General features: G+C 52.7%; 4 protein-coding genes across 5 annotated transcripts; 3 read left to right on the top strand and 1 right to left on the bottom strand.

Moving 5' to 3' along the window:
- The first annotated feature begins 269 nt into the window (after positions 1-269).
- Positions 270-2,526, top strand: Mks1 (Meckel syndrome, type 1). The gene has a single exon (XM_086835236.1). The coding sequence runs from the start codon at positions 315-317 to the stop codon at positions 2,475-2,477; it is 2,163 nt and encodes a 720-aa protein (XP_086691362.1). The 5' UTR covers positions 270-314; the 3' UTR covers positions 2,478-2,526.
- Positions 2,527-2,632: 106 nt separating this feature from the next.
- Positions 2,633-6,318, top strand: LOC110179527 (protein MMS22-like). Its single transcript, XM_020947107.2, has 3 exons — positions 2,633-3,101; positions 3,171-3,796; positions 3,853-6,318. The coding sequence occupies exons 1-3, from the start codon at positions 2,767-2,769 to the stop codon at positions 6,261-6,263; spliced, it is 3,372 nt and encodes a 1,123-aa protein (XP_020802766.2). The 5' UTR covers positions 2,633-2,766; the 3' UTR covers positions 6,264-6,318.
- Positions 6,319-6,385: 67 nt separating this feature from the next.
- On the bottom strand, positions 6,386-7,804 carry Pgam5 (Phosphoglycerate mutase 5). 2 transcript variants are annotated; one of them, XM_020947108.2, is made up of 2 exons: positions 7,001-7,804; positions 6,386-6,917 (listed from the first exon to the last, which is right to left on the bottom strand). In XM_020947108.2, exons 1-2 carry the CDS (start codon positions 7,556-7,558, stop codon positions 6,606-6,608), a joined length of 870 nt encoding a protein of 289 aa, XP_020802767.2. In that variant the 5' UTR covers positions 7,559-7,804; the 3' UTR covers positions 6,386-6,605. The 2 variants fall into 2 exon arrangements, with proteins under 2 accessions (XP_020802767.2, XP_086691896.1); XM_086835770.1 differs by having other exon boundaries at positions 6,386-6,914; positions 7,001-7,689.
- A 54-nt stretch (positions 7,805-7,858) lies between these two features.
- On the top strand, positions 7,859-10,247 carry LOC110179511 (ran GTPase-activating protein-like). Its single transcript, XM_020947088.2, has 4 exons — positions 7,859-7,972; positions 8,154-9,291; positions 9,347-9,748; positions 9,803-10,247. The coding sequence occupies exons 1-4, from the start codon at positions 7,965-7,967 to the stop codon at positions 10,136-10,138; spliced, it is 1,884 nt and encodes a 627-aa protein (XP_020802747.2). The 5' UTR covers positions 7,859-7,964; the 3' UTR covers positions 10,139-10,247.
- The last annotated feature ends 319 nt before the right edge of the window (positions 10,248-10,566 follow it).

Here is a 10,566-nt window from a genome sequence, read left to right as displayed (position 1 = left end):
TGCCAAGCAAGATAAAAAATACCAAACCGGTATTTTTCAGATCAACATCGGACAGACATATTTTTGTTATGTTAAAGTTGTGTTATTAATTAATTAATTAATATTTATTAATAAACAAAGTATCATTAACTGCGCAATATTAATAAATTATTAATTTTCCTGCTGTATTGCGTAGAGAACCTTTTAGGCGTATCGATATATTGTGGTATTTTTTCTCGACTGCCTATCGATGGTTGCCATGCCAACGGTCTTTCAAAAAAAGAGCGAAAACAAAGGCGAAACGTCAGAAAAACAAAAATAAATAAAAAGAAACCATGCAAAAGGTGCGGGACATGAAGCGAACCGGCGTGTACCGCGTGAGCGGCAACATTGGAGACTTCCAGTTGGAGGTGAGGCTGCGCCACATCAGCGAATGGCTGCCGGTGCCCAAGTTCGAGTATGCAGGCGCCCAGGTCAACGCCGCCACCAGCAGTAGTGGCGGCGGCGGCGGCGGCGGTGGCGATCACTATCCGGATTTGGAGGAGACGGAACCCTGGTCGGACTGCCGCATATATCTGCCGCAGGGTGACGACTCCTACGGCGTAGAAAACCGACTAGGCTACTACACTAGTTACAACGACGGAGAAACGGTTGCCCGCTGGCGACGCAGGAGCCCCGCATCTCTGAAGGCCTTAGAAAATGGCGCCTCCCAAAATGCACTACAGGAGGGAGTAGAAAAGGTAGCAGGCGCGGAGGAGGAGCAGGAACAGCGTAGCAATCGGAGCATGAGGGACTTCACATGGAGCATCCTAAGCGAGAGGAACAGTCAAAATCCAACCGAGGATCTGTTTTACGATCGAAACCGGGAGCTGTGCAACGGCCGCATTGCCACCATACGCATCGCCTGGCAGCAGAAGTTCTTAAGCCATTCGGAGGTCGAACGCCACTTGCCGGATCCCGGTAGCTGCGCAACCAAGCTGCAGAAACGCTATCACACCTGGGCACTGGAGACGTGGGAGCTGCAGCAGCTGCATCTCCGTAAGCTGGCGTTGGCCAGGCAGGAACAGGAGCAGGAAGAGGACCAGGACCAGACCAGAGTCCGGCGCCGGATGCGAAAATCACGACGTAAACAGTCTAATCGTCCCAGCACTGCTGTGACCCTGGCTGAAGGTGGACCCAAACCACCGGCACACGGCCTGTCCTCGGCCAGCATGTCGGAGCTATCATTTGACGATCCTCACTTCGCTGCCCGAACCTGTCTTATCCACACTCTGGTCGATGGCGATGCGGAGGATTTGTTGCCACCGGAAGCCCGGCAGCTGCATCTCGAGGGTCAGCAGCTGATGTACGTTTACGCGGACCTCCCCAAGGACACTCTTCTTGTGAGCATTCGCTACGATCCCGACCAGGGGCTGCTCTACGTGTACCCGGACTTCAGCAGCAGTGCCCGCGACCTGGACTACATGGTGCAGATCGAGCGGGACAACGACTGTCGGCAGTTGTATGCCTATGGCTTTGAGAACACCACTCCGCTGGAGCCGCTCCTCGAGGAGCAGCCACGGCCAGAGGATGGGGAAGAGCAGGCTGACGATGAGGAACAATATGAGGACACGGAGCAAGAGCTTCCCGAAGATGCCACTGGGCTGGAGCTCATTGAATACTACCACATGCTGCGCCTGGTCGCCAGTGAGCTGCGTAACCCGATGCACTTTGAGTTGCCGCCAAAGCGAATGAGACGGGTGTGCCTGCTCTTGGAGCTGCAAACGGCACAGTACTTTGAGAACCCCAACGTCCACGTGCGGTACCACATCCAGCTGCCGCCCAACACGTTATGGGAGGCGCCGGCTGGCGAGGACCCGCTGCGCGGAGCCACGGCCACTTGCCGGAATGCCGGAGACTGGCGCATGGCCAACCTGGGTCACTGCTGGCAGCTGACGCTGCTTTGCGAGGAGCAACACCAGCCGGACCATCAGCTGCTTCACCTCTACTTCGAGGTGGTAAGCATAGACAGCTGGCAGCGGGAGCGCTGTGAGGGCTATGCCCACTACTCCCTGCCGCTGATCGCGCCCCTGCCCACGGAGTCCATTCGGTTGCAGTGCATCCGGCCGCTGGGTAGCTGGCTGGACGCCCTCAATCGTTACTTTATCGGTGGCCGCCAACTGTTTGATTTTGTGTCCTACTTCGATGTGCAGCAACAGTCCACGGAGGTGCATTCCCGTCTAGATTCGAATACCAACATGGCTATGCGGAGCACGGGATCACTTTCGCTTCGGATGCAGAAGCTCCAGCAGAGACAGATTGAGACTGCCGGCCAGCTGCTACACCTGGAACTGGGTGACAGCGATGATGGCGGCGGTGGCCGTAGCAGTGACGAGGCGGAGGCCAAGTCTCCGAATGAGGAGGCGGCCAGGGCCACCACCTTAGAGGAGGTAATGGCCGCCTATGTGGAAGCTCGGCAGCGAATCGAGTCGCTGCTTCGCACCATTGCGGATACATGAGGCATGCTTCCGGTTGTATATTCGTAAATAAAGTATAAATTAATTTAAATTGTTTCTATCGTTTCCGTTTTTAGCGCCCAAATTTAATATGTAAAATCGATTAATTAACGTTAAAAACAATCGAGAAAGTCGATACCGATACTGGGAAATTTTTGAAGGGAAATTTGTATGGTATATTTATAGTATATTCTACATACCACAACAATATCGATAAATCCGCGGTCACACTAATTCAAAGAGCGGGCTAATCCTCCAGAGAATTTGTTGTTCCCTTGGAACGGTAGCCGCCATGGACTACGACTTATTCCAGTCAGATGACGAAGAGGACATCCTCACGGCCTTCAATCAGGTCACGCAGCAGCTCAAGCAGGATGCTCTTAACACAGCCATGGACATGGACGACGACGAGGAGGAGGACTTGGATGAGGGACTAGACTGGCTACCGGAATTCTGCTGCAGCGGGAAGGACACACAGAAGACACCGTTGCCGGCCGAAGGATTCCTGCGCAGCGGCTACGCTCAACAGCATCCGCCGCGGTGTCGCCTGGAAAACCTTTGCTTTGACTTCGCCGAGGGACAACTCACGGTAGCCGCGGTGCGAAACTACCTGCATGGCGAAGCCTGGTGAGTCTTCTCAGCCTTTTAAGCCGTTGTTTGTTAACATCCTTATCCTTCGTCTCATCCCAATGACAGCAAGAATGTGCAGAAGCTATTCGCTGCCGTGGCGGGTCAGCAGCAACTGGGGCCGGCGCAGGCGTCGCTCACGTCGTCGAATGGATCCGGTTCCGGCTGGTTTCGCATCCGCCAGCAGGTCACGCACTTCTACCACTTGTTGCTTAGCCTCCGCCCGGAAGATCAGCGGCAATTCCACGAGGATTTGCGGCTTTTGCTCAACAATCAGCTGGACACGGAAGATGCCTGGAAGGTGCTGTACTTTGCGGAGCACAGCAAGGGCAACGAGTGTCAGGCGCCGGCCTATCATCTCTACCACGGCATTCTCGAGTGGCGCTTCCTGGATCTCATCCTGCTAGCTGCTCCCGCGGGAGAGGGAGAGGCCGAGGACCGAAGCAGCAGCTGCAGCAACCTCCTGGGACAGCTGGAGCGAACGCTAGACGATCTGATTATATGTGCGGGGCACCATTACCGGGGTCGACATCGTCCGGAACTCATCCACACCTCGCCATTCGTGTGTCGCTGCACCAAGGAACTGTGGCTGCTGCTCCAGCGCCTCGTTCCGCTGTGGCTGGGCGATCGGGACCTGGACTTTTGGCTGCTGTTCCACAAGGCCATGCTCCGTCACAGGGTAAAGTGTTTTGCGGGTAAGTGTTCTCCCCTTTTCTTGCCTCGGCAGATTCATTTCTAATCCTATTTCCAGGGGAAAACAATGCCGTCTCTCTGACATTCCACGAGTTCTATGCCTGGCTGCGACTTGGCCTGGCCCGCTTGGATGAGCTTCAGCCGCAGGAGATTCTGCCGCCCAGCAGCACCTTTCAAACCGCCCCTCTGCTGAAGCAATTCCTGGCCAGCCAGCCGGACGAGCAGCAACGCCGCGTCTATTTCTCGCTACTCGCGCCCCTGCAGCTCCAGCTGGGCCAGCCGGACGTGGATGTACTGTGTCAGCTGTGGGAGTATCTGCACCGCTCCCTTAACTGCAACTTCAGTGCGGGTGGCACCGAGCAGCTGGATCAGCTGCCGCTGACCTGTCCCAGCGGTGCCGCATACGTGGAGCGCTACAGCAAGCTGCTGGCCAAGGCACAGCTCGAGGATCTCAATCTCAGCAGCTTCACCACCTACGCCTGGCTACTGGGCCGGACGCTGAAGCTGCTGCCCGCGCAGGGACGGAGTAACCAGCGGCAGAAGCTGCTGGGGCGCATCTTCAGCAAATTTAGTGCCGCCAAGCTGCTGGCTCTCAATGAGCCTGGGATCCATCATGTGATCGAGCTCTTCCTGTGCCTGCTGCTCTCGCAGGAGGATCTCAGCGAGCTGGCCGTAAAGCTGCGCGAAATGCTGCTCTGCCTGGTGCTAGACAAGCTGCCGCCGGTACGTCGAATCCTGGTGGCCAAGGGTCACATGGCGTTGCTGCTCTTGCATGCCCAGCATCGCCTTCCCATGGAGGACTACGTGGGCAAGCTGCTGGCCCAGCTGGGTGCCATTCGCAACGACGTGGAAGTGGGTGCCGTTTACGCGGGTACCCTTCAGGCCGTCTTCGACCTGGCGGATGACTTCAATCGGGGCGAGCAGTTCCTGCTGGGACCCTGGCTGACGCATTACGTGGAGAAAAGCGGCCAAGCGTCGCAAGATCGGGTGTGGCAGGCCCTCCATGCGCTGATCCTGCGCCTCGGCGAACCGCGTGCCGTTGCGGGTAACGCCACTGGCTTTGCAGAGGCTCTGCAGCAACACATCCTGCCGCTGCTGAGGACACAGTACGTGAGCGGCCACAGTTCGTGGCTGCCCAAGCTGGCTGCAAAGTTTGTTACCATCCTGGACAAAGAGCCGGGGGACAAGCTGCTACTGAGCTTCCTTCAAGGACCGGAGCCCCTAAACCTGGCCGCCTCGGCTCAGCTGATGCTGCAAGTGCTGGAGGACGGTCCCCTTCGGCGGCCATCGAACGCCACTATCCTGCAAGTCTGGGTCAAGTCCTTGGTACTCCTCAATCCGCAGCACGAGACAGTCCTGGCCCTAATGGCACATGTTGCCCAGCTGGAGGAGTTCCGGCAGCTGGCCATTGATCCCACCGCCCTGGAGGGTGGCCGTGAGCCATTGTGCGCCTTCTTCGGAGCCCTGGGCAGGCGGGCCCAGCAGGAGGAGGCCGCGGCCCATGTGCGAATGCAGTTAAGCCACAAACTACACGCCTATGTCCATCACTTCGAGCTGTGGCTCTCGCCGGAGCGACTGCGCTCAGAACTGGGTTCGCGCTTCTACAGCTTCCTGGCCATTGTCATCTACAACTGCCCCAGCCTGGCGTATGTGCGCTCCAAGCCTAGCTGCTTCTTCCACCTGGCCATGGTGCGATTCCTGCTCACCACACAGCTGCAGGCGGGCATTCCGCCCGAGGGCCGGATGCCGCAAATGGTGCACAAGATTTTCCCCGTGCTGCTGCAGGGGATTGGACGTCTGCCCTATCGAACCGACGCCTACGTGGGCAAGACGCTGGAGCAACTGATCCAGCACTGGACTCCCCACTTTGGCTTCTCGCCCAGTGCCAAGCTTGTGGCCCGTCCATACGCCACGCTCCTGCAGGCGGATGTGGATGCCAGCGATGGCGCTTTGGCGCAGTTTGTCCTGCAGCTGTTGGTCAGCCAATTTCTGGTGGTGCAGCGACGCAAGGCGGGTCAGCAGGCGGGTCTCGTCATCGGCATTCTGCAGCAACTCATCGAGTGCATACCCGTGGACCAGGAGCAGCAGCTGCTGACACTCTTGAGCGGCGTTCACGTGCCGTTGCTGGAGCACGTCATGTTCGTGGACGAGCTGGATCATAGTCGCAACCAGGTGCTGAGCCTGTACCGTGCCTTGATCCAGCATGGCGCCTTTAAGCGGTACCCGGCTGTCCGGGACATGTGCTCCTCCCATCTGCGAACGCTGGCGGAGAAGCATCTGGCCCACTGCACCTACTTCTACTTCCAGATGCTGATCAAGCTGGCGGAGCTGTCACCCGAATTGGTGGCACCCCTCGTGCCCTTCGTGCGCGAGCAGGCCCAGCAGGTGGAGCTGAAGCGCGGTGCGGGCGAGGATGTGGGCATACGCAAGTGCCTGCAGCGGCTGCAAAGGGTGCTGAGCCAGGTCTAGATGGGGGCTAAGACCTGAGCCAATTATTGTTAATAAATGTGTCGGTTTAAGAGAACGTTTCCATGACTTAATCCTCTGTCGGCTTCCACTTTAACTCCGGAACAAGATGCCCAAAGCCAAAGTTGTATAAAAATGTTATTATTTCAAACGGGAAGACCCCGGAGAATCCTCTTTTGGATACAAAAAGTTTAGCATCATCACAAATATTAGCTCCTCGCTGCTCCGTCGTCCTCGTTCAGAGCTTACAGATTTACTTTAAGGCTTGGCAATAATAAATACAATAGGATTGCTTCTCATCGTGGCGGGCCATGTCAGGCCCATTTGGCAGTTGGGTGGACAGCCTTAGACCACGTTCTTGGCGTCCCGCGGTATGCGATTGGTGAGCAAGTTGGCGGGCATGAAGCCCGAGTCGCCCAGGTACTTAATGGACACATTGCCGGAGGCACCGATCGTTAGCCAGGTGATGGACGCGTGATTGATGTTGATGCGCAGCCAGCCCTCCGCCGGGAACTGCAGGGCGCGACAGACAAAGTACCGAATCACGTTGCCATGGCCCACGATCAGGGTGTAGGTCTCCTTGTCCTGGTCGGGATAGGCGCGATGGAAGTAACGCCGGAAGGCGGCCTCGATACGGGTGCCGTCGCGCAAAAACTGCTGCAGGGAAACCGAAGGATCAGAGTCAGAACCAGAGAGTAGGTCAGGTGCAATCATAGGCATAGATTGAAGCCTCTGCTTACCGACGCCTCTGGCTTCCAGTGGCCAACCGGCGGCTGCGGCGGTATAGGCGCCCCCTCGCGCAGAAAGGCGCAGTTCACCACCTTCTCCTTATCGAACTGGATCTCCTTGAGTATAATATCGGACGTCTCCTGGGCCCGGACCATTGTCGAGGCCACCACCTTGTCCCACTTGATGCCCAGCTCGCAGAGGCGCCGGCCGGTAAACGCTGCCTGCTTGCGACCGCGTTCGGTCAAATGGTGCGTTTCATCCGAGTCCCCGGCGTCCAGGTACTCGCCATGCCGCACGAGGATAATGTGGCGCGCCTTCTTGGCCTTGGCCTTCTCCAGATCCGTGTTGTAGCGATTCTCCTCATCCGGCAGACTGTTGCGCAGCGGACGCACCAGGGACTGCGGCTCGCGGCAGTCCCAGTTGCTGTCCCACAGCGCACAGGCGTCCACCGGCTTCTGGCTGGACGTCCAGGAGGTGTGCGCCGCATTCTGGGGATCACGGAGCCGCTGCAGATAAAAGGCCGCCAGGCCGGCGCCCGTGCCGCACAGGAAGCTGCTCAACTTTCGCATCTTGCCAGGTTCAATGCTTTTCCTTAATCTCTTTTATCTTGTTTTATCTTTTGTCTTTTCTTTTGTTGCTCTCTTCTTTTGCCAATTCGCCGCTAATTAGTGTGACCGGAGGTGCGGCGAAAAAGCCCAACTCTGCGTGCAGCCAGATTACAATTTGTTTTCTTTGTTAAAATCTGATATATGATATACATTTCATATCATACGGTTCAATCTTATTTAATATTTGAATATATTGTAAATCAGTATAGCTTTGTAAATGTGGTGTATCGAAATATATCGATATATTCATACTTTTGCCATCGCTAAGTTGACATTTTACCGCTGTCATTTAACTTTGTTCACTTCAATTTCAAGTTTTTCACCGAGTTGATATTATTATTTTTGTGCAGTAAAAGTTTTAGCAATTATGCAAAGGTAAGTAAGAAGAAAACTTTAAAACGCGAAGGCGCACGAACTAGACTTAGCTTTCCTTGTCCAAGAACACACATATTTGTTAGAATTAAGACTTTGAATTGGCGATGCGCGGACAACTTACGTTACTATTTTCTGCGACTTGCTTGCCCTTCTTGAAACCCTGTCTTCTCTTTTTTTTAAGTCCTAAGATAATGGTGGCACGCCCCAGATTTGTTGAAAAGGCAACCCAGATTGACGCAGAGAAGGGCATCTCATTCGAGAACAAATTCTTCTCCTGGGACACGGCTGAAGATGTACAGACTGTGGCGGACTTGATCAAACGCCAGGAAACTGTGCATTTCCTCAACTTGGGTGGCAATAGACTGGGCGTGAAGGCGGCCAAGGCCATTGGCAGAGCGCTGCGGTACCACCCGGAGCTGCGCAAAGCCCAGTGGCAGGATCTTTTCGGTCCTGACCTTGCAAAGAAGATACCAAACATGCTGATATATCTAGGCCTAGGTCTAAAAGACGCAGGCGCCAACCTGACTTATCTCGATCTCAGCAATAATGCCCTGGGACCGAAGGGCTTGGGCGGTCTGGTCCACATGCTCAACTCACCCGTCTGCTACTCCTTGCAGGAGTTGCACCTGCGCAAATGTAAACTCGGTCCCGAGGGAGCAATCATCTTATCTAACTCCTTTATCAATCTGCATGGCAAGGCCAAGGAGTTCAAGCTCAAGCACTTCGACGGCGGAGCCAATAGATTCAACAATGTGGGCGCTAAGGCACTGGCCAAAGCATTTAAATTGCTGCAGACCCTCGAAGGGATTTCATTGGAGAATAACTCGATCTCGTTCCGTGGCGTGAAAGCCCTGGCTAAATCCTTCACGAAGAACCCGAACCTTCGACGGTTAAACTTGAATGACAACTGCCTAAGGAGCCAAGGTACCGCTGAAATAGCCGAAATCCTACCATGCCTTGCCCAGCTCCGAGAACTCGAAATGGGCAATTGTCGTTTGTCCACTATTGGCGCCCTCCTCATTGCCAAAGCCTTGGACAATTCAGTTGATTTAGTGGAAATAACCAACTTTTCCAGCAACCAAATATACGTCGCTGGCGGTCGGGCCTTGGTGGAGGCCATGAAGAAGAAACCCAATCTGCGCATTGTCAATTTGGCTGACAACTGCTTTAAACCCGAACAGATAATCAATTTCGTCTCTCAGGACAGAAAATCCTCGATTATAACATTCAATTCTAATGGCTCAAACCCGGTAGATTCCTCCGATAATTTGGATGACGAGAACCGCTCCGGCGAGGATTCCGGGGAAGAAGATTACGGTGTAACTAATTTTGGTATAATAGCGACATGCAAAATCTTTAATCGTATGTTTTTAGGTTACAGGAAGCCGTGAACTATTGCAGCAGCTTATCATGGAAAGCCTGAAGTGGGCTAATCTGTGCATGGAATCGGATGAAGCTTTGGAAATGACCATCTCCATGTTACAAAATACGGTTCATTACGCCGAGATATCCAACCAAAATGCCAGTGTGGTTAACTGCCTCCTCACGGAAATGCATCAGAGAATAACCGGCGTGTCTCGTCAGAACAAGTACAACATTGAGGCAGGACAGTATGCATTGCGCCAGGCCATTTGCCGCCCGGAGTTTGCCAATGACGACATCAAGGAAATAATCAAGTGGTATCTAAAGAAAATTGATCAGGAAAAGAATTCCAAGAGCGTGGAAAATGTCCCATCCATGGAGCTTTCAGACAATGATATCACGGAGGAAAATATTGTATGTAAACTTGGGGTAGTAGCGATATTTAAATGCTTTAATCATACGTTTTAGGGTCCTATGTGTTGCGAACGTTTGCAGCTGCTTATCACAGGCACTTTGCTGTGTTCAAAATTCGCCGAAAATTCGAAGGATGCTCTGGAAGCGGTCGTCTCGTTGTTAAAAACTCTTTTTAAATACGCAGAGATAACTAACCAACAGGCCATTGTGGTCAACATCTTCTTAATGGAACTGAACCAGAAGGTGTCTGACGAGCCGTTAAAGACCAAGTACAACATAAAGGCAGCCCAATTGGCATTACGCGAGGTCATTTCCCACCCAGGGTTTGTCAATGACGGCATTAAGAATCAACTCGAGAAGTATCTAAAAAACGTGGATAAGAAAAACTAAATGTTTTTTATATAGTCTAACTAATTAGAATTTGTAATTTGCACGAACAGGCTACGAAATTTATAATTTTGTAACCAAAAAATATAATATAATAACACCTGCAAATACATATCTGTTTAAATATTGTTTAGGAAACATCTTTATAACCTCTTAAGTTTCAAATTTATTTTGGAATGAGTAGTGTTTTTAAAAGAATTTCATTTCTAAAATAAATCTTTAATTTTATACACATGTTTCTTTTAATATTTATGGGCAGAAAATTTGCTATAGAACGTCAGACTATTTAGAATTTCGTATGAATTCATTAAGTATAGAAACAAGGGGCAATTTGTGAGCAATAAAACAATTAAAAAGCTCTTGAAGTACTTTGTTAATTCAAATATATATAAATGGTATTTTGTGGAACTATTTGGTATTTAATTTTAGCA

Source organism: Drosophila serrata, unplaced genomic scaffold (genome assembly GCF_035046125.1).
Source record: "Drosophila serrata isolate PLE 108 unplaced genomic scaffold, ASM3504612v1 contig_276, whole genome shotgun sequence".
In the NCBI taxonomy this organism is placed as follows: domain Eukaryota; kingdom Metazoa; phylum Arthropoda; class Insecta; order Diptera; family Drosophilidae; genus Drosophila; species Drosophila serrata.
The sequence above is the reverse complement of the archived record's forward strand: the minus strand, read 5'-3'. Positions and strand labels throughout refer to the sequence as shown.

What these genes read in the sequence shown, in the direction of transcription:
- Mks1 (XM_086835236.1), top strand. Translation starts at nt 315, where the DNA reads ATGCAAAAGGTGCGGGACATGAAGCGAACCGGCGTGTACCGCGTGAGC.
- Pgam5 (XM_020947108.2), bottom strand. Translation starts at nt 7,558, where the DNA reads ATGCGAAAGTTGAGCAGCTTCCTGTGCGGCACGGGCGCCGGCCTGGCG. An exon ending in ACTGGAAGCCAGAGGCGTCG is followed by an intron (nt 6,918 to 7,000) that starts GTAAGCAGAGGC and finishes GTTTCCCTGCAG; the next exon opens with CAGTTTTTGCGCGACGGCAC.
- LOC110179511 (XM_020947088.2), top strand. An exon ending in CCGGGGAAGAAGATTACGGT is followed by an intron (nt 9,292 to 9,346) that starts GTAACTAATTTT and finishes GTATGTTTTTAG; the next exon opens with GTTACAGGAAGCCGTGAACT. An exon ending in ATATCACGGAGGAAAATATT is followed by an intron (nt 9,749 to 9,802) that starts GTATGTAAACTT and finishes CATACGTTTTAG; the next exon opens with GGTCCTATGTGTTGCGAACG.
- LOC110179527 (XM_020947107.2), top strand. Translation starts at nt 2,767, where the DNA reads ATGGACTACGACTTATTCCAGTCAGATGACGAAGAGGACATCCTCACG. An exon ending in TACCTGCATGGCGAAGCCTG is followed by an intron (nt 3,102 to 3,170) that starts GTGAGTCTTCTC and finishes TCCCAATGACAG; the next exon opens with CAAGAATGTGCAGAAGCTAT. An exon ending in CAGGGTAAAGTGTTTTGCGG is followed by an intron (nt 3,797 to 3,852) that starts GTAAGTGTTCTC and finishes TCCTATTTCCAG; the next exon opens with GGGAAAACAATGCCGTCTCT.